Below are 22,847 nucleotides of genomic sequence, written 5' to 3'. Positions count from 1 at the left end.
ACATCCAATCATAGTCCAGATGGATTATTAGAGCCAGTCATAGTCCAATTAGGTTATCATAGCCGATAGTATTATTACAATTAATTATAATCCAATTGGTTTATTATAGCCAATAAATGTTCAGTTTTGGATTATTATAGCCAATAAAACTTCAGTTTTGGATTATTATAGCCAATAACAGTTCAGTTAGATTATTACAGCCAATGACAGTTCAGTGATTGATTTGAAGAGCAATTTTAGTTTGATGAACAAGATTAATATTTTATTTCTTTATAACTAAATTTAAGTTGAATCAAAACTACTTCAATAATTATGTTTAGATTTTACGCAGTTTACGTTAATAAACATAAGGCACTGTTTTATCTTACACTTTATCAATATTGACGTCACAACACTATCTTGCTACGACGAAACAACGTGAAGTTATTCCAGACGAAGAAGCTTTAGAATAGTCCCTATTGTAAATCTAAATCTCTGAGGTAATTAGTTACATTAATTTCTTTATTTATAGTCTGAAACATCAAAAGATTTAAATATCGAGCATATAAAGATCTTTAACGTACGTTCCGGAACGTATATAGAGCTCAGTTGATGTGTTCAGTTGATGTGATTTGACAAAATAATTAAATTTAAATGTTTTCTACAACTACAATGTCGAATATTCATTTGCTTTATCGCAAAGCTACACAATAAGTTATCTGCCCACAGAGGGGAATCGAACCACGGATTTTAACTTGTAAATTCCACTGACCCACCGAGGAAAGTTGGAACAAGAGAAAATATTTGGAAGTTATAAAAAGTGCGGACAATTTGATTTTAATGTAAACCACTTGGCACGTGAACAATATAAAACAAACACACAACGTTAGGTGTGTAGGGGAAAAACAGGTGGCTTCCTCTAACAATCATTATATAAAATATTCTATGAGGACAGATCGATTAAGTTTTCAGGACGTTAGGACAGGTGGCGTTATTTCATTTGTCATGAAATAAGTAAGGATCGGTGTATCTGATTTAGAACAAACACCATGTCGACTGACAACTTACAATATAACCACTTCCGGTCCAACAAATACCAGTCTTCAAAATGTGGATCATTTAGAACAGACAAAATAATGAAATATTAATCACCAGAATGTTATTTACCAAAACACACATAAAAAAGTATTCAATATTTACCTCTCCTATTAGCGAAGAAAGTAACTAATCTGTAATCCCAGTTTACATACCAGTATATTTATATCTAGAGTTGTTTTACAGATTATCTGTGAACGAAGCATTACATCTATATAACCCAGAACTTAACGTTGTCTAATTTAACAGGAATCGAAGAACTTTTGTTCGTAAAGTAATACGTAATTAGAAGACGACAAAAATATTAAAGTGTTAGAAATTCAAGGAACTTTTATATTTGTTTATTATATTAAATTCTATAAACGTTGTTTATAGCAAACAATTAATATCTTTACTAAAACTTACCAACCTGGTCGATTTACTTTAACAGTCGCTGATTGGCTTAAAAAGGATTTGTATTTTTTTTATTATGAAACGTTGTTTGTTTGTGGATTCTAATATTTTAAAGACCTCAAATATCCTGCGTCTAGATGCTTTAAAACATTACCCTGGTAGATTCTATTTTCGAACTGTTTACAGTAATACCTTTTAACCTTATTATTTCGTATAAATAGCTCACTGTTAGCTGAATATATTACTTTCAGTTTGTTTAAAAATGGTTTTTAATTAGAAAAACAACAAAGCAAAAACATAGAATACGAAATTAGTGGTTCTAATAACCTTAACTGTTAAGGAAAGTAGATTCATATTTTAAGACACCATGAAATATACTTAAATCACATTTAAACAACAATTACACACACTGAAAATAAACATATGATCAGGAAGTTTCGTTAGCTGACTCAGATTGTCTAACGTGAAGATCAGGTGGACTGGTTTGATTCCAAGTCCACGTGCGAGACAGGATATATAGGGTACCAGCAGATAAGTAACCTTGAAAAGTCCAGCCGATCAAGCTGGATATCAGCTCCCCCTAGTGGCTGGTTATGTTCAAAACCTTTCTGTCGTTCCCATACCATCACCTAGACAAAAATTAAAACATAGAAAACGTCGTATTTGTGTCACAAAACAACTCATTTTGTTAAGTTTTCTGAATATAAACATAAATAAAAATTTTTTCCGACACGTCTTATATTAACTAAGTTATTGATTGTACAGTAAATCAGAGACAAAATATTTAATCGGAAATAGTTGTTTTTTTACTTCTATTATATTTTGCTCTGGATTTGTAACTAGGACGAAAACGAAATAATCATTACGTGTCTAAAAGATACAAACATGCTCGCCCTTTCAGCCGTTATAATGTTACGGTCAATCCCACTATTTGTTGGTAAAAGAGTAGCCCAAAAGTTGGCGGTGGGTGGTGATGACTAGCTGCCTTCCCTCTGGTCTTACACTGCTAAATTAGGGACGGCTAGCGCAGTTGGCCCTCGTGAAGCTTTGCGCAAAATTCCAAAACAAACAACCTCATATGACACTTCCAGTGGACTTTTCCAAAAGCGCGTCAAACAATGTTAGTATACTGTGTACAAAATGAGGACCTATAAGTGATTTGTAATCACTTGTGTCACATGTTTATCAGCATCAAGCGAGAATTATTGGTATTATTATTTATATACTTCTTGCGCCATCTATTGGCGAAATTTGATGACCTTAGCAAACGAAACTAAATAACGCATCGAGGATTGGGTAAGTCATCTTAAAACAGTTTGGGATATGCGAGTCAGCGAATTACATAAGAACCACATCAGATACAAAGTCGTAGTGGAAACTACGTTTTGATATTGTCTGACATTTCGAAGATAGTGGATCCGCCAAGAATCGATTGCTTTTGGGCAGAACATGTAACAAATCTTTCCGACGTAAAATATTCATACAATCAGATTGTAAAGACGTGTTCAGAACTGGAATTTAGAAATTTTCAGACGGGGTATTCCTGTATTGAATGACATTGAAAAACGAAGATATATGGATCAATTTGAGGTACCAGGAAATCATAGAAAGAGAGTTGAAACAAATCGTACCCCAGCCTTGTTAAACACAGTGTGGTGCCTTGTAATAGATTGTAATTTATGAACGTAAGCATCAGTAACACAAGTCTCTCTAGGTAACAGGATGCAACATAACAAAGAAGGGCATCCTTTCGTCTACAGAAATTGATTTCAAGAACCACTTATGAAACTGTTTAGAGAATGAAGATATTAACTTTCTGGACGCAGCTCTAATAAACATTGGATTTCTGTGCAACCACATTGTTGAAATGAGCGCAAGAGAACAGTCGTATACTAAATGCATTATGGAAACCAATCAGGGAGGAGTGTATAAGCTTTTACCATGACAACCTTACTATGGAGTCTATAATGATGGAAATTAACTGCACATACGGTTGTTATATACAATATGACCAAACGCAGCAACATGGATTGTAACAACTTGTTAAGGCTTCAAAATAACTTAAACATAACTTGCTCGAGCCCCGTATTTGTAAAGTTCACCTTGTTTGTTTGTACTTAAGAACAATTATACACAATGGACTGTCTGTGCTCTGCCCACTACGGGTATAGAAACGCTGATTCTAACGTTGTAAGTCTGCAGACGTATCGCTGCGCCACATGGGGGTGTTATAAAGTTCATTTCAACATAAACTGTATATTTCTCTGTACACGCGCTCCCTGGTGGCTCAGCGGTAAACTTGAGGGCTTGTTACTCTTAAAATCACAGGTAGATCCCTTCCTTGGGCACAGCGCAAGACGATCGTGTGGTAGTTGTCAGCTTATTAAACAACACAACTCTGCAATTAGCGCCATCTGCAGGTTAGTTTTGAGTTCATTGTTAAAATAAAACAGTCTTTGAATGACGAGTGACGTGTCGCAGTGACTTTAAACAAGTAAGATAACTATAGTAAAGAAGATGTGTGAATTTTTTTATCTTACAAATCTTCAAGCAGGCTTGCCGAAAGTGAAAACACTGTAGTATCTGCTATGTTTGATTTTTTGTTTATCTGTTAGCTATTCGGGTTAGCCAGCCCTAATTTCTAACAGATAGACTAGAAAGAATCTATCGCAGACTCTTTAAACTTTTCTTGTCGTACCGAATTGTGGGACTTGACTGCCACGCTTATAACGCATCCATGACCCCAATGTGCGGAGAGGGATTTTTATCAACGGTGAATGGACGCGAACCTGGAAACATCTGAGTCTATCTCACACTGTGTATTATCAGAGCACTGTTGCTTTCTGATAAAACTGAAAAACAAAGGGCCAACTTTCAATACTGTTATTATTAAAGTTTGTTATTCTACATACCAGCAGATGGCGACCTTGAATACTTGAAGCATTATATTTCAGTGTCTGACGGTACTGTGGCTCCAGAGAGTGCCGAACCACGCTTGTCTTTCTCTTTTGCATTTGTCTTTCTCCTTCTTTCAGATACGTCTTTACATAGGTATCTGGATAGAAAGAATTGTTGTAATAATTAATACACTTTTTAAATTTATAAATACACGATTTTTAAAATTATTGCTTTCTTTAAACTAAACCTATTTTGGCAGAACTAAGTCTAGAAAAACAAAACCACTATTCACTAGTAGCTGGAGCCGGGGGGGGTAGATTTTTTACACTCGATGGGGTGGGATGATTTTTGCAACCACTTATGTGGACTGTTCAATTTGCAAATTGGTAATCTCTGATTATGTGAACCTGAAAGCTGTAAACATGCAATCACAGAGCAATCTTATTGCCATGATACTTGGATGTATACTTAGGCATACTGACTGATACTTACGAACTATCGCTTAGATCGAAAAGCTTAGAAGCACGCATAGATTAAACATGTACATTTCGGTTACTGAAAAAGCCTACATCTAGGCCTAATTATGTAATTCGATTGGTAAGAACACGAGAATCACAAGAACAAACACACAGTTTGTAGGCCTGTGATGCAATAAAACAATTCAACAGACTAAACTGTAGGGGGGATGATTGTATGCACCATACCCCCACCTAAAATGAAGAGGGGATGTATACCCTCCATCCCCCCAGGATCTACGCCCCTGGGCCTGGAGCAATAACAAAAGATCTCTTGGTTAGAGACAGTTCTAATTCTAAATAGACATCGTGACGTACATGAGTTCACGAGATTTCAATTTGTGTTAATGGGGCGGTAGAGGCATTTACTGAGTCAAAACCACGTCATTTTAGTTGTCGAAGAAACCACTAACAAACCATGAATTTAACGTTTTAAGGAAATGGATCTTTGACAAAATTAAAAATAGAGGTGTAACTAAGTAATAAAAGCTTTATTTTTATTAGTCATTAGGTAACAAATTAATAAAAGCTTTATTTTTATTGGTCATTAGGTAACAAATTAATAAAAGCTTTATTTTTATTGGTCATTATATAACTAATTAATGAAAGCTTTATTTTTATTGGTCATTATGTAACTAATTAATGAAAGGTTTATTTTTATTGGTAGTGAAGTAAAGCCTTATGAACTTTTTTTTTTTTCAAAATTTCATTCTCAGAAAACAAATTCCAAAAACATTTTATACATAATTTATTTTGTTGTCTTACTCAAACTAATTAAGACTTGTCTACTTGTGACATTCATGGAAATATGTCATGATGGAACGTTTACACGAACGAAAGAATGCTCGGAAATGTTAATGTATGGTACATTACATAATAATATTTAATACAAGTTATTAATGTAATGGCAGTTTAACCACACTTGCTCACCACAGAAACTCCAATAAACAAGTCTGCGGCGTAGCTGAAATAATAAATGAATTGCACTTAAAAATTATATTTTGTACTAAAAAAAGTGTTCACCAGGGGGCTGTCCTGCTACATTCAGCTTTAACTGACGGGCACATATAACACGAACTTCTAGCTGCCCTTTCGTTACCAGAAATCCAAGCTTGATGTCTCCCAAAGTCTCCGCTAGTGGACATGGAAGAAAAGAAATAAAACACAACAAAAAACAATTTTTAATTTGTGACAATTGGTGGAATAAAAACTGTAACATTTGTATTAAATAAACAAAATAGTAATGTCATAACTAAAGTAGAAACAATAAAGTATACAAACAAACATTAAAAATAAAGAAAACAAAATCTCACTCAATTTTAATAAAATGTTTATGCTTCGAAAAGCTAGATGTCTCTACTAAAAGTTACAATAAAATTATTTATAATATCTGTGACTATTTCAACAATGATGTATTTACTTTCTCATGATAAAAAAATATTATTTACTCTGATTATACGTTACAAACGAAGGACAATATATATATAATTCGAACTTTAACCTCCACTGGGTTTCATTTGTCCAGAGAATACTTGACCAGGACCGCGACGAATTCCTTTTGGTCCAAACGTCATTATCGGCACCTCGTTTTCTGAAGTCACATCCGGTTTTGAGATCGTGGACGCCATAGCTGTGAAACAGAACATCGAAATCAGTTAAGATACCATGACTGTAAACCATTGTTGTCAGTTAAGGTACCATGACTGTAAAACATTGTTATAAGTTAAGGTACCATGACTGTAAAACATTGTTATAAGTTAAGGTACCATGACTGTAAACCATTGTTGTCAGTTAAGGTACCATGACTGTAAAACATTGTTATAAGTTAAGGTACCATGACTGTAAAACATTGTTATAAGTTAAGGTACCATGACTGCAAAACATTGTTATCAGTTAAAGTACCATGACTGTAAACAATTGTTATCAATTAAGGTACCATGACTGTAAAACATGGATATTAGTTAAGGTACCATGACTGCAAAACATTGTTATCAGTTAAGGTACCATGACTGTAAACCATTGTTATCAGTTAAGGTACCATGACTGTAAACCATTGTTATCAGTTAAGGTACCATGACTGAAAAACATTGTTATCAGTTAAAGTACCATGACTGTAAACAATTGTTATCAATTAAGGTACCATGACTGTAAACCATTGTTATCAGTTAAGGTACCATGACTGTAAACCATAGTTATCAGTTAAGGTACCATGACTGTAAACCATTGTTATCAGTTAAGGTACCATGACTGTAAAACATTGTTATAAGTTAAGGTACCATGACTGTAAACCATTGTTGTCAGTTAAGGTACCATGACTGTAAAACATTGTTATAAGTTAAGGTACCATGACTGTAAACCATTGTTATTAGTTAAGGTACCATGACTGTAAAACATTGTTATTAGTTAAGGTACCATGACTATAAACCATTGTTATCAGTTAAGGTACCATGACTGTAAAACATTGTTATTAGTTAAGGTACCATGACTGTAAAACATTGTTATAAGTTAAGGTACCATGACTGCAAAACATTGTTATCAGTTAAATTACCATGACTGTAAACAATTGTTATCAATTAAGGTACCATGACTGTAAAACATGGATATTAGTTAAGGTACCATGACTGTAAACCATTGTTATCAGTTAAGGTACCATGACTGTAAAACATTGTTATTAGTTAAGGTACCATGACTGTAAACCATTGTTATTAATTAAGGTACCATGACTGTAAACCATTGTTATCAGTTAAGGTACCATGACTGAAAAACATTGTTATCAGTTAAGGTACCATGACTGTAAACCATTGTTATCAGTTAAGGTACCATGACTGTAAACCATTGTTATCAGTTAAGGTACCATGACTGTAAACCATTGTTATCAGTTAAGGTACCATGACTGTAAACCATTGTTATCAGTTAAGGTACCATGACTGAAAAACATTGTTATCAGTTAAAGTACCATGACTGTAAACAATTGTTATCAATTAAGGTACCATGACTGTAAACCATTGTTATCAGTTAAGGTACCATGACTGTAAACCATAGTTATCAGTTAAGGTACCATGACTGTAAACCATTGTTATCAGTTAAGGTACCATGACTGTAAAACATTGTTATTAGTTAAGGTACCATGACTGTAAAACATTGTTATAAGTTAAGGTACCATGACTGCAAAACATTGTTATCAGTTAAAGTACCATGACTGTAAACAATTGTTATCAATTAAGGTACCATGACTGTAAAACATGGATATTAGTTAAGGTACCATGACTGTAAACCATTGTTATCAGTTAAGGTACCATGACTGTAAACCACTGTAATCAGTTAAGGTACCATGACTGTAAACCATTGTTATCAGTTAAGGTACCATGACTGTAAAACATTGTTATAAGTTAAGGTACCATGACTGTAAACCATTGTTGTCAGTTAAGGTACCATGACTGTAAAACATTGTTATAAGTTAAGGTACCATGACTGTAAACCATTGTTATTAGTTAAGGTACCATGACTGTAAAACATTGTTATTAGTTAAGGTACCATGACTATAAACCATTGTTATCAGTTAATGTACCATGACTGTAAAACATTGTTATTAGTTAAGGTACCATGACTGTAAAACATTGTTATTAGTTAAGGTACCATGACTGTAAAACATTGTTATAAGTTAAGGTACCATGACTGCAAAACATTGTTATCAGTTAAATTACCATGACTGTAAACAATTGTTATCAATTAAGGTACCATGACTGTAAAACATGGATATTAGTTAAGGTACCATGACTGTAAACCATTGTTATCAGTTAAGGTACCATGACTGTAAAACATTGTTATTAGTTAAGGTACCATGACTGTAAACCATTGTTATTGGTTAAGGTACCATGACTGTAAACCATTGTTTTCAGTTAAGGTACCATGACTGAAAAACATTGTTATCAGTTAAGGTACCATGACTGTAAACCATTGTTATCAGTTAAGGTACCATGACTGTAAACCATTGTTATCAGTTAAGGTACCATGACTGTAAACCATTGTTATCAGTTAAGGTACCATGACTGAAAAACATTGTTATCAGTTAAAGTACCATGACTGTAAACAATTGTTATCAATTAAGGTACCATGACTGTAAACCATTGTTATCAGTTAAGGTACCATGACTGCAAAACATTGTTATCAGTTAAAGTACCATGACTGTAAACAATTGTTATCAATTAAGGTACCATGACTGTAAAACATGGATATTAGTTAAGGTACCATGACTGTAAACCATTGTTATCAGTTAAGGTACCATGACTGTAAAACATTGTTATTAGTTAAGGTACCATGACTGTAAACCATTGTTATTAGTTAAGGTACCATGACTGTAAAACACTGTAATCAGTTAAGGTACCATGACTGTAAAACATTGTTATTAGTTAAGGTACCATGACTGCAAAACATTGTTATCAGTTAAAGTACCATGACTGTAAACAATTGTTATCAATTAAGGTACCATGACTGTAAAACATTGTTATTAGTTAAGGTACCATGACTGTAAACCATTGTTATCAGTTAAGGTACCATGACTGTAAACAATTGTTATCAATTAAGGTACCATGACTGTAAAACATTGTTATTAGTTAAGGTACCATGACTGTAAACCATTGTTATCAGTTAAGGTACCATGACTGAAAAACATTGTTATCAGTTAAGGTACCATGACTGTAAACCATTGTTATCAGTTAAGGTACCATGACTGTAAACCATTGTTATCAGTTAAGGTACCATGACTGAAAACATTGTTATCAGTTAAGGTACCATGACTGTAAACCATTGTTATCAGTTAAGGTACCATGACTGTAAACCATTGTTATCAGTTAAGGTACCATGACTGAAAAACATTGTTATCAGTTAAAGTACCATGACTGTAAACAATTGTTATCAATTAAGGTACCATGACTGTAAACCATTGTTATCAGTTAAGGTACCATGACTGTAAACCATAGTTATCAGTTAAGGTACCATGACTGTAAACCATTGTTATCAGTTAAGGAACCATGACTGTAAACTATTGTTATAAGTTAAGGTACCATGACTGTAAACCATTGTTGTCAGTTAAGGTACCATGACTGTACACCATTGTTTTTAGTTCAGGTACCATGACTGTAAACCATTGTTATCAGTTAAGGTACCATGACTGTAAACCATTGTTTTTAGTTCAGGTACCATGACTGTAAACCATTGTTATCAGTCAAGGTACCATGACTGTAAAACATTGTTATTGGTTAAGGTATCATGACTGTAGAATTATGTTCTACTTGTAAATAATAATACGTAAGGTATAATGACAGTAAACTACTTTGTTTTTCCTACCTAGGCCCACGAGTTTCTTGGTCCTATTTGTTTTCAGGCTTAGTGTTCGAGTCAGATTTTTCTTTGTTGTTTTATCTATAATTCCAGGTTCTGCAGACTCTTCTACAAATATTGGTAGTAAAACAACCAATCACATTAACCGATACACAGATAAACAACCAATCACGTAATTAATATTATATTTCAACAATAAAAATGATCTTACTGCCATCAGTGGTGGTTTTAAGGTTGTGTGGTGTGAAGGGTTAATATTCCTACATCCCATGTGGCCGCCCCTTAAAACAATGGGCCCTGAGGCTGAGCCTCCTCTCGCTCCTATCTAAATATGTAGGACCCTCTCCTTTAAATACCTGATAGCTGCTGTACCCTATCTCTATGTAGGACCCTCCCCTTTAGGTACCTGATAGCTGCTGTACCCTATCTCTATGTGGGACCCTCTCCTTTAGGTACCTGATAGCTGCTGTACCATATCTCTATGTGGGACCCTCTCCTTTCGGTACCTGATAGCTGATGTACCCATATCTCTGTGTGGGGCCATCTCCTTTAGGTATCTGATAGCTGATGCATCCCTAGCTATGTGTGAGACCTTCTCCCTTAGGTACCTCATTCCACCATCTCCATTTAAGTTTTATTTCCTCCTGTTAATACACGACGCTAGAAGGCTAAACACATTGATGAATCCAGAAATTTCTCAACGACCCCACTGGTACGTTTACAACGCAAAAGTACGGGACTGGATTCCCCGCGACAAAACACAGACAGCTAAATGTGATTTTTACCTTACAGTATGCATACCCCATAGTGGATCCATAGCAAACAAGTGCGTTTATAATGCTAAAATCCGGTGTTCGATATCTGTGCTGAACACACATAGCCAATTGTGTAGTTTTGTGTTTAATAAGAAACAAACAAATATTGAAAGACATTAGATATGTCATAATTAATGCTGTTTTTAACATGCCTATATAACTATGAGAGAGGGCACCTCTGTACTGATAAGTAAAATCAACATTATAAACTTAATTACCTCGTTCACCGTCTGTATCAGAGGATCGATGAATCCTGAAACTGGCACTCTTTACTCTAGGACTCCTCTTGGGAGCGTTTGAAGTGTCATCTATAAAAGAATAAAAGCATATTTAATAGAACAATGACAATAAATTAACGTAATCATGTTAATATAGTTCAACTTTAATTATGACAGCATACTTTAACGTTAGTCACGTACGTTACTTTTAAATAAGATACTTGCATTAATCCCACTCCTTTTACCACGATTGTGCACGTTCTCTTTAAGTCATGCCTATAGAGAACAGAAAACTTCAGATGGAAAAAATGACTTAACTGGACTAGGAATAACCAGATTCACGAAGTTGGTTCAAACTTAATAATTATTTCGGTTGATATTCGCGATTCTGGTAATCAGCCATATATGATAGTGGCCGAAGCAGTGTAGTAGACAGTGTATTTATTTAACCACATCATGTGTAAGTTACCTGCTTGACGGAAGTGACTTACCTTGTGCATGAAGACCAGAAGATTTCCTTGTGCTGTAGTTCTGCTTAGAATCGTCATATGGTGATCTCATGTTTCTATTGTCATCTGGCAGTTGTGTTTGGTAACTTGCACTGCTTGGATGAAGAACTACAACAAGAAGAATAAAAACTTTTTGTCTTCGAAACATTTCTTAACAAATGTATCTATCTATGTATATGTATATGTATCTATCTATGTATATGTATGTATCTATCTATGTATATGTATGTATGTATCTATGTATATGTATGTATGTATCTATCTATGTATATGTATATATGTATCTATCTATGTATATGTATATATCTATCTATGTATATGTATCTATCTATCTATGTATATGTATGTATCTATCTATCTATGTATATGTATGTATGTATCTATCTATGTATATGTATGTATGTATCTATCTATGTATATGTATGTATGTATCTATCTATGTATATGTATATATGTATCTATGTATATGTATGTATGTGTCTATCTATGTATATGTATGTATCTATCTATGTATATGTATCTATCTATGTATATGTATATATGTATCTATCTATGTATATGTATATATGTATCTATCTATGTATATGTATGTATCTATCTATGTATATGTATGTATCTATGTATATATATGTATCTATCCATGTATATGTATATATGTATCTATCCATGTATATGTATATATGTATCTATCTATGTATATGTATCTATCTATGTATATGTATCTATCTATGTATATGTATCTATCTATATATATGTATCTATCTATGTATATGTATATATGTATCTATCTATCTATGTATATGTATCTATCTGTGTATATGTATATATGTATCTATCTATGTATATGTATGTATCTATCAATGTATATGTATCTATCTATGTATATGTATGTATGTATCTATCTATGTATATGTATGTATGTATCTATCTATGTATATGTATGTATGTATCTATCTATGTATATCTATCTATCTATGTATATGTATGTATGTATCTATCTATGTATATGTATGTATATGTATATATGTATCTATCTATGTATATGTATATATGTATCTATCTATATATATGTATCTATCTATGTATATATGTATCTATCTATGTATATGTATGTATCTATCTATGTATATGTATCTATCTATGTATATGTATGTATCTATCTATGTATATGTATCCATCTATATACAGTGTGATCCTGTAGCAAGGTATATATCAATGTTTCTGTCCGTACAATTATTTTTTTTAGTTTGACTAAATAATGTAGTTTTATATTCACTTGAAGATGTAGTTTTAGTTTGACTAAAAGATGTAGTTTTCGACACCAAATTTTCCTATTAGAAATAGTACTTTGTGTGTGTGTGTGTTAGATTTATTTTGTAAATATGTGGTTCCTCCTGACACACTCTAACCGTATCTGAACAACGTACTAACAGTGCAGAATTGATATAAGTTTAGTTTAAGTCCCCTGTTCTTCAGTTGCCACAGCAACAGGTTACGTGTAGACTTGTAGAGTGCTAGGAGCTAGTTTTTCTGTGTGAGAAAATAGACATAACAGTGTTACAAGAGCTACAGAAACAAGGTTAACCTTACTGAACAACCCTCTGGTGGTCAAACTGTGCGTCAACAAGTGTATTTCGTTAAAAATATTTTTTCTTTATGATTTGTACCTCCTAGTTTTCGCAATGCTGCAACAGTATTGCCAAGTTTAGATTGCACTCTCTGTTTAGAACGATCGTAAGTTTTTTTTTTTACATCTTCGCCCACACACAAACTGGCGGGAAGAAAAACATTTTTTGTCTTTTATTGGCTCGTTCCTTAGTAGAGCGTAAAGACAGTCGTGTTTGTTTAAGTTTCACATAAACGTGTCGCATGCAGCAAGGGACCTAACGTTTTCCTTCCATAGAAAATAAAGACAACGTAGGCTGAATTGAGAATATTTAGGAAAAGAGCAAAGTTCAACAATTCGAAACTTATTTTACCATAACAAAAACTATTATGAACAGCTTCACAAAATACGGTCAATGGCTGAGCCTTTCGGTGGTAAGTCCGAGGGCTTATAACAATAAACTTTGGGTTTCGTATCCCTCGACAGGAACAGAACAAACATGTCTCCGTGTTGTTTCGTAGTCATAAACAAGCAATACCGTAGAAATAATGTTGTTTTCTCCAATGGAGATGAATAAACATCTGTTGAGGTTCGTTGCTAAGCCTATTTAAATTAATAATATGTAAGTTTTCTGATGGAAATTGTTCAAAAAAATGGTTTGGTCAGATCCGTTAGAAATTCCGCAAACAGCTAGTAAAGAGCCATCTTAACTACCCCTCCGTAATATAACAGTGATAGACCAAAGAGAAGGTAGATAGTCAACACCCCTCACCGCCAACTCTTGGGCTACTCGTTTACAAATGAAAAGTGGGATTGACTGTGACACATTAATGCTGCCATTGCTGATAGAGTGAGCACGCTAGGTGACGGGGATTCGAACCCTACAATCCGCATATTGACTGACACAAAAACGGTAAGGATTAGATAGAGTTGGACAAAAAACAAAACGATTGTGTTACTTAAATGAAGAAGAATCATTCCAGATTATTTTAAGTTTTTAGATTAAATACATGAACATCAAAATTATTTTATTTAGAGTAATACCAAAATATTGGTATTTTCATTTCGTTTGCTTATATGTATCTGTTTTAGGGTGAAGCCTCGTTGAACTATATACTTTGTGCCGCGGGAAATATTCTAAACTGTGTCTGCAATTCAATGGAACGCGAACGATAATTGTATCAAAACAAACGAGACCCAAGACGGAGGTTTCGAAAATTTTTGTTGACGAAACAAAAATCTTAAATTGAGTACTGCAACGAGAAAATGTAAGAACATTTCGAAATGTTACATGAAAAAAGATTATATCCAAGTTTTCAACGCACTTGCTGCCCTCTGGTAGGCAAAATGCTCAATGTTAAAGTTTTGAAGATAGGTTGAGATGGTCGTCTTTATTCACGTGATGAAAACTGTCAAAATTTCATATCCTATTTTATCAAGAAAGATCAAACAAAATGTTGTAGCCAGTAAATTAAACGGATTAATTAGTCAACATTATAATATAAAGAAAACTATGGGTTCTCACGAATAATATACTAAATAATTCATGTCATTAATTCAACTCTAATCTTTTCTTTATTGTATTAAATCCGGAGACTTGAAATTGGTGTATTTGTAATCCGACAGAACTTTGAATTAAAATCAAATTTTATTGATAAATCAATTAACTTGTTTCCAAATTAAGTCAAATTTACTTTCAATAATTTATACACTGACTAACTGAGCTCCTCAATAAGTTGGATACATTTGAAAGACTTTGCAAGTAACACTTAATAATGAATAGAACTCACAAGAACAGTCCATGGATGAACTTTTTAACAAGCTCTCGGTTCCGTTAAGACAACCTAGAACCGATAAAGAGATCACAGAGTTAACTGAGTGTCTTTAGTATAAAGAAAACAATATATATTAGATTTTTCACTCTATCCCAAGAGTATTTAGGAAGTTCTATATAACATTTATTTAAAGTGTTTCACAGATAACATTAAAGTGTTCACAACAGAAACAATAACTCAATTTATATTCAATACTTTACTTATTTGTTCTTATACATTACTACATTTATATCCCAGTATTCAGTACACCGAGGTACCTTATATATTACTACATGTGTATCCCATTATTCAATACAAACAAGGTACCTTATACTTTATTATCTTTATATCACAGTTTTCAGTACAAACAACGTTCGTTATATATTATTATCTTTATATCACAGTTTTCAGTACAAACAACGTTCGTTATATATTATTTTCTTTATATCACAGTTTTCAGTACAAACAACGTTCGTTATATATTATTTTCTTTATATCACAGTTTTCAGTACAAACAACGTTCGTTATATATTATTATGTTTATATCACAGTTTTCAGTACAAACAACGTTCGTTATATATTATTATCTTTATATCACAGTTTTCAGTACAAACAACGTTCGTTATATATTATTTTCTTTATATCACAGTTTTCAGTACAAACAACGTTCGTTATATATTATTATATTTATATCACAGTTTTCAGTACAAACAACGTTCGTTATACTTTATTATCTTTATATCACAATTTTCAGTACAAACAACGTTCGTTATACTTTATTATCTTTATATCACAGTTTTCAGTACAAACAACGTTCGTTATATATTATTTTCTTTATATCACAGTTTTCAGTACAAAAAACGTTCGTTATATATTATTATCTTTATATCACAGATTTAGTACAAACAACGTTCGTTATATATTATTATGTTTATATCACAGTTTTCAGTACAAACAACGTTCGTTATATATTATTATGTTTGTATCACAGTTTTCAGTACAAACAACGTTCGTTATATATTATTATGTTTATATCACAGTTTTCAGTACAAACAACGTTCGTTATATATTATTATGTTTATATCACAGTTTTCAGTACAAACAACGTTCGTTATATATTATTATGTTTGTATCACAGTTTTCAGTACAAACAACGTTCGTTATATATTATTATATTTATATCACAGTTTTCAGTACAAACAACGTTCGTTATATTTTATTATGTTTATATCACAGTTTTCAGTACAAACAACGTTCGTTATACTTTATTATCTTTATATCACAGTTTTCAGTACAAACAACGTTCGTTATATATTATTATGTTTATATCACAGTTTTCAGTACAAACAACGTTCGTTATATATTATTATGTTTATATCACAGTTTTCAGTACAAACAACGTTCGTTATACTTTATTATCTTTATATCACAGTTTTCAGTACAAACAACGTTCGTTCCATATTATTATCTTTATATCACAGTATTCAGTACAAACAACGTTCGTTATATATTATTATCTTTATATCACAGTTTTCAGTACAAACAACGTTCGTTATATATTATTATCTTTATATCACAGTTTTCAGTACAAACAACGTTCGTTATATATTATTATCTTTATATCACAGTTTTCAGTACAAACAACGTTCGTTATATATTATTATCTTTATATCACAGATTTAGTACAAACAACGTTCGTTATATATTATTATGTTTATATCACAGTTTTCAGTACAAACAACGTTCGTTATATATTATTATGTTTGTATCACAGTTTTCAGTACAAACAACGTTCGTTATATATTATTATGTTTATATCACAGTTTTCAGTACAAACAACGTTCGTTATATATTATTATGTTTATATCACAGTTTTCAGTACAAACAACGTTCGTTATATATTATTATGTTTGTATCACAGTTTTCAGTACAAACAACGTTCGTTATATATTATTATATTTATATCACAGTTTTCAGTACAAACAACGTTCGTTATACTTTATTATCTTTATATCACAGTTTTCAGTACAAACAACGTTCGTTATACTTTATTATCTTTATATCACAGTTTTCAGTACAAACAACGTTCGTTATATATTATTTTCTTTATATCACAGTTTTCAGTACAAACAACGTTCGTTATATATTATTATCTTTATATCACAGTTTTCAGTACAAACAACGTTCGTTATATTTTATTATGTTTATATCACAGTTTTCAGTACAAACAACGTTCGTTATATATTATTATGTTTATATCACAGTTTTCAGTACAAACAACGTTCGTTATATATTATTATGTTTATATCACAGTTTTCAGTACAAACAACGTTCGTTATATATTATTATGTTTATATCACAGTTTTCAGTACAAACAACGTTCGTTATATATTATTATCTTTATATCACAGTTTTCAATACAAACAACGTTCGTTATACTTTATTATCTTTATATCAGAGTTTTCAGTACAAACAACGTTCGTTATATATTATTATGTTTATATACCAGTATTCAGTACAAACAACGTTCGTTATATATTATTTTCTTTATATCACAGTTTTCAGTACAAACAACGTTCGTTATATATTATTATCTTTATATCACAGTATTCAGTACAAACAACGTTCGTTATATATTATTATTTTTATATCACAGTTTTCAGTACAAACAACGTTCGTTATATATTATTTTCTTTATATCACAGTTTTCAGTACAAACAACGTTCGTTATATATTATTATGTTTATATCACAGTATTCAGTACAAACAACGTTCGTTATATATTATTATGTTTATATCACAGTTTTCAGTACAAACAACGTTCGTTATATATTATTATGTTTATATCACAGTTTTCAGTACAAACAACGTTCGTTATATATTATTATGTTTATATCACAGTTTTCAGTACAAACAACGTTCGTTATATATTATTATATTTGTATCACAGTTTTCAGTACAAACAACGTTCGTTATATATTATTATATTTATATCACAGTTTTCAGTACAAACAACGTTCGTTATACTTTATTATCTTTATATCACAGTTTTCAGTACAAACAACGTTCGTTCCATATTATTATCTTTATATCACAGTATTCAGTACAAACAACGTTCGTTATATATTATTATCTTTATATCACAGTTTTCAGTACAAACAACGTTCGTTATATATTATTATCTTTATATCACAGTTTTCAGTACAAACAACGTTCGTTATATATTATTATCTTTATATCACAGTTTTCAGTACAAACAACGTTCGTTATATATTATTATGTTTATATACCAGTATTCAGTACAAACAACGTTCGTTATATATTATTATGTTTATATACCAGTATTCAGTACAAACAACGTTCGTTATATATTATTATGTTTATATACCAGTATTCAGTACAAACAACGTTCGTTATATATTATTATCTTTATATCACAGTTTTCAGTACAAACAACGTTCGTTATATATTATTATCTTTATATCACAGTTTTCAGTACAAACAACGTTCGTTATATATTATTATGTTTATATACCAGTATTCAGTACAAACAACGTTCGTTATATATTATTATCTTTATATCACAGTTTTCAGTACAAACAACGTTCGTTATATATTATTATGTTTATATACCAGTATTCAGTACAAACAACGTTCGTTACATATTATTATCTTTATATACCAGTTTTCAGTACAAACAACGTTCGTTATATATTATTATCTTTATATCACAGTTTTCAGTACAAACAACGTTCGTTATATATTATTATGTTTATATACCAGTATTCAGTACAAACAACGTTCGTTATATATTATTATGTTTATATACCAGTATTCAGTACAAACAACGTTCGTTATATATTATTATGTTTATATACCAGTTTTCAGTACATACAACGTTCGTTATATATTATTATCTTTATATCACAGTTTTCAGTACAAACAACGTTCGTTATATATTATTATCTTTATATCACAGTTTTCAGTGCAAACAACGTTCGTTATATATTATTATGTTTATATACCAGTATTCAGTACAAACAACGTTCGTTATATATTATTATGTTTATATCACAGTTTTCAGTACAAACAACGTTCGTTATATATTATTATCTTTATATCACAGTTTTCAGTACAAACAACGTTCGTTATATATTATTATGTTTATATACCAGTATTCAGTACAAACAACGTTCGTTATATATTATTATGTTTATATACCAGTATTCAGTACAAACAACGTTCGTTATATATTATTATGTTTATATACCAGTATTCAGTACAAACAACGTTCGTTATATATTATTATGTTTATATCACAGTTTTCAGTACAAACAACGTTCGTTATACTTTATTATCTTTATATCACAGTTTTCAGTACAAACAACGTTCGTTATATATTATTATCTTTATATCACAGTTTTCAGTACAAACAACGTTCGTTATATATTATTATCTTTATATCACAGTTTTCAGTACAAACAACGTTCGTTATATATTATTATGTTTATATCACAGTTTTCAGTACAAACAACGTTCGTTATATATTATTATGTTTATATACCAGTATTCAGTTGAAACAAAATATCTTATAATTTATTATGTTTAGATCGCAAGTAAAATACAAGATCGTCTCCTAAATATTATTTTTTATCTCAGTGGTAATTTGAAACAACATCCGTCCCTGAGATATTATTGTATTCATATCCCAGTATTCAGTAAAAAGAACATCCGTTACATATTATAATATTTATAACCCAGAGTTAAATACAAACAAGGTTCCTTATGTATTATTTTCTCTATATGCCAGTATTCAGTACAAATAACATCTCTTATATATTATTATTTTCATATATCAGTATTCAGTACAAAGAACGTCTCTTATATATTATTATTTTTATATCCTAGAGTTAAGTAGAAAAAACATATCTTATATGTTATTGTGTTTATATCCCAGTGTTGAGTGTCTTATATACTAATATCATTAGATCCCAGAATCCAGAAGAAACAATGTCTCTTATATATTATTATCTTTATATCCAAAAATTAAGTAAAAATAAGGTATCTTACATATTACATTTATTTTTCAGAGTTCCGTACAAACAACATCCTTATATTTTATTATTTTTATATCCCTGTGTTCCGTATAAATAACGTCCCTTATATTTTATGTTTTTTATGTCCCTGTGTTCCGTATAAATAACGTCCCTTATATTTTATGTTTTTTTATATCACTGTGTTCCGTATAAATAACGTCCCTTATATTTTATTATTTTTATATCCCTGTGTTCTGTATAAATAACGTCCATCAGATATCATTATCTATATATTCCAGCGTCGAGTACAAACACGGTCCCTTATATATTAATATATTTATGTCCAATTGTTCTGTACTGACAAAGTAACATATTATTATCTGTATATCCCAGTGTTCAGCTCACAGAACGTCCATTATCTTATCCACCTAATTTTTTGCGATAAGTACTATTAGAGTTAGTAATGCAAAAATACACAGTTTGGGCTCAAATAGTGGTTATGTGTGTACAATGTTTATTAGTATTTGTCTTTAATACGTCACTGATGCTTTTATTCACCTATGTACAGTATCTACAAGTGTTCAATCAAATATTAATACCTATGCTCTTGTAAGTATAAATAACAGAGAAAACGAGGTTCGATCACCTTACCATCGAAGGAATGCGAAGTGGAAGTCTTATGTTTTCTTGACTGTTTTCTCTGGGCCTGGTAATGCTCAGGTACATCACGTGTTTTACGGCGACGATGACTCGTCACCTGGTGATAATTCAGGACGTACCACACAGGCGAATCCCTCAAGTCTGTTTGTCTCAGACTAATTCTAGTTTCTCCATTAAAGATTTTCTTCCCAGATGGACTCATATCCCACACAGTGATCTCTAAAGCTTTGTGGACCACCTGTAAGATACGATATCCGTGACAAAAAATTTATGTTGGACTGAAATGTCTTATTGAGAACTTTGGATATCTTAGTCTAGATATATAACATAACTTCAGCTGCAGTTTGGACACTTGATATGTTAGTCTAAATATATAACACAACAACTTCAGGTGATGTTTCGACACTTGATATGTTAGTCTAGATATATAACATAACTTCAGCTGGAGTTTGGACACTTGATATGTTAGTCTAGATATATAACACAACAACTTCAGGCGATGTTTGGATACTTGATATGTTAGTCTAGATATATAACATAACTTCAGGTGATGTTTGGACACTTGATATGTTAGTCTAGATATATAACACAACTTCAGGTGATGTGTGGACACTTGATATGTTGGTCTAGATATATAACACAACTTCAGGTGATGTTTGGACACTTGATATGTTAGTGTAGGTATATAACATAACTTCAGGTGATGTTTGGACACTTGATATGTTAGTCTAGATATATAACACAACTACTTAAGGTGATGTTTCGACACTTGATATGTTGGTCTAGATATATAACACAACTTCAGGTGATGTTTGGACACTTGATATGTTAGTGTAGGTATATAACATAACAACTTCAGGTGATGTGTGGATACTTGATATGTTAGTCTAGATATATAACACAACAACTTCAGGTGATGTTTGGACACTTGATATGTTAGTCTAGATATATAACATAACAACTTCAGGTGATGTTTGGATACTTGATATGTTAGTCTAGATATATAACATAACTTCAGGTGATGTTTGGACACTTGATATGTTAGTCTAGATATATAACATAACAACTTCAGGTGATGTTTCGACACTGGATATGTCAGTCTAAATATATAACATAACTTCAGGTGATGTTTGGACACTTGATATGTTAGTCTAGATATATAACACAACAACATCAGGTGATGTTTGGACACTTGATATGTTAGTCTAGATATATAACATAACAACTTCAGGTGATGTTTGGATACTTGATATGTCAGTCTAGATATATAACATAACTTCAGGTGATGTTTGGATACTTGATATGTTAGTCTAGATATATAACATAACTTCAGGTGATGTTTGGACACTGGATATGTCAGTCTAGATATATAACATAACAACTTCAGGTGATGTTTGGACACTTGATATGTTAGTCTAGATATATAACATAACTTCAGGTGATGTTTGGACACTTGATATGTTAGTCTAGATATGTAACATAACAACTTCAGGTGATGTTTGGATACTTGGTATGTTAGTCTAGATATGTAACATAACTTCAGGTGATGTTTGGACACTTGATATGTTAGTCTAAATATATAACATAACTTCAGGTGATGTTTGGACACTTGATATGTTAGTCTAGATATATAACATAGCTTCAGGAGATGTTTGGACACTTGATATGTTAGTCTAGATATATAACATAACTTCAGGTGATGTTTGGTACTTGATATGTTTGTCTAGATATATAACATAACTTCAGGAGATGTTTGGACACTTGATATGTTAGTGTAGATATATAACATAACAACTTCAGGTGATGTGTGGATACTTGATATGTTAGTCTAGATATATAACACAACAACTTCAGGTGATGTTTGGACACTTGATATGTTAGTCTAGATACATAACAAAACTTCAGGTGATGTTTGGACACTTGATATGTTAGTCTAGATATATAACATAACAACTTCAGGTGATGTTTG

At 31.6% G+C, this 22,847-nt stretch overlaps 1 protein-coding gene across 1 annotated transcript; it reads right to left on the bottom strand.

Annotated features, from left to right (window-relative positions):
* Window positions 1-459: 459 nt before the first annotated feature.
* On the bottom strand, window positions 460-21,107 carry LOC143241822 (uncharacterized). Its single transcript, XM_076485092.1, has 9 exons — window positions 20,870-21,107; window positions 15,159-15,212; window positions 11,745-11,870; window positions 11,254-11,343; window positions 10,227-10,328; window positions 6,382-6,510; window positions 5,904-6,014; window positions 4,380-4,522; window positions 460-2,096 (listed from the first exon to the last, which is right to left on the bottom strand). The coding sequence occupies exons 1-9, from the start codon at window positions 21,078-21,080 to the stop codon at window positions 1,938-1,940; spliced, it is 1,125 nt and encodes a 374-aa protein (XP_076341207.1). The 5' UTR covers window positions 21,081-21,107; the 3' UTR covers window positions 460-1,937.
* Window positions 21,108-22,847: the final 1,740 nt, after the last annotated feature.

Source organism: Tachypleus tridentatus, unplaced genomic scaffold, assembly GCF_004210375.1.
Source record: "Tachypleus tridentatus isolate NWPU-2018 unplaced genomic scaffold, ASM421037v1 Hic_cluster_1, whole genome shotgun sequence".
NCBI classification, from domain to species: domain Eukaryota; kingdom Metazoa; phylum Arthropoda; class Merostomata; order Xiphosura; family Limulidae; genus Tachypleus; species Tachypleus tridentatus.
Note: the sequence above shows the minus strand (reverse complement) of the source record. Positions and strands in the feature narration are given on the sequence as shown.

Excerpts from the sequence above, each read along its gene's own strand:
- LOC143241822 (XM_076485092.1), bottom strand. The coding sequence starts at position 21,080 with ATGAGTCCATCTGGGAAGAAAATCTTTAATGGAGAAACTAGAATTAGT. Across the intron at positions 6,015-6,381 it reads ACAAATGAAACCCAGTGGAG|CGGAGACTTTGGGAGACATC; the intron begins GTTAAAGTTCGA and ends CATGTCCACTAG. Across the intron at positions 4,523-5,903 it reads TGTAGCAGGACAGCCCCCTG|ATACCTATGTAAAGACGTAT; the intron begins GTGAACACTTTT and ends CTTTCTATCCAG.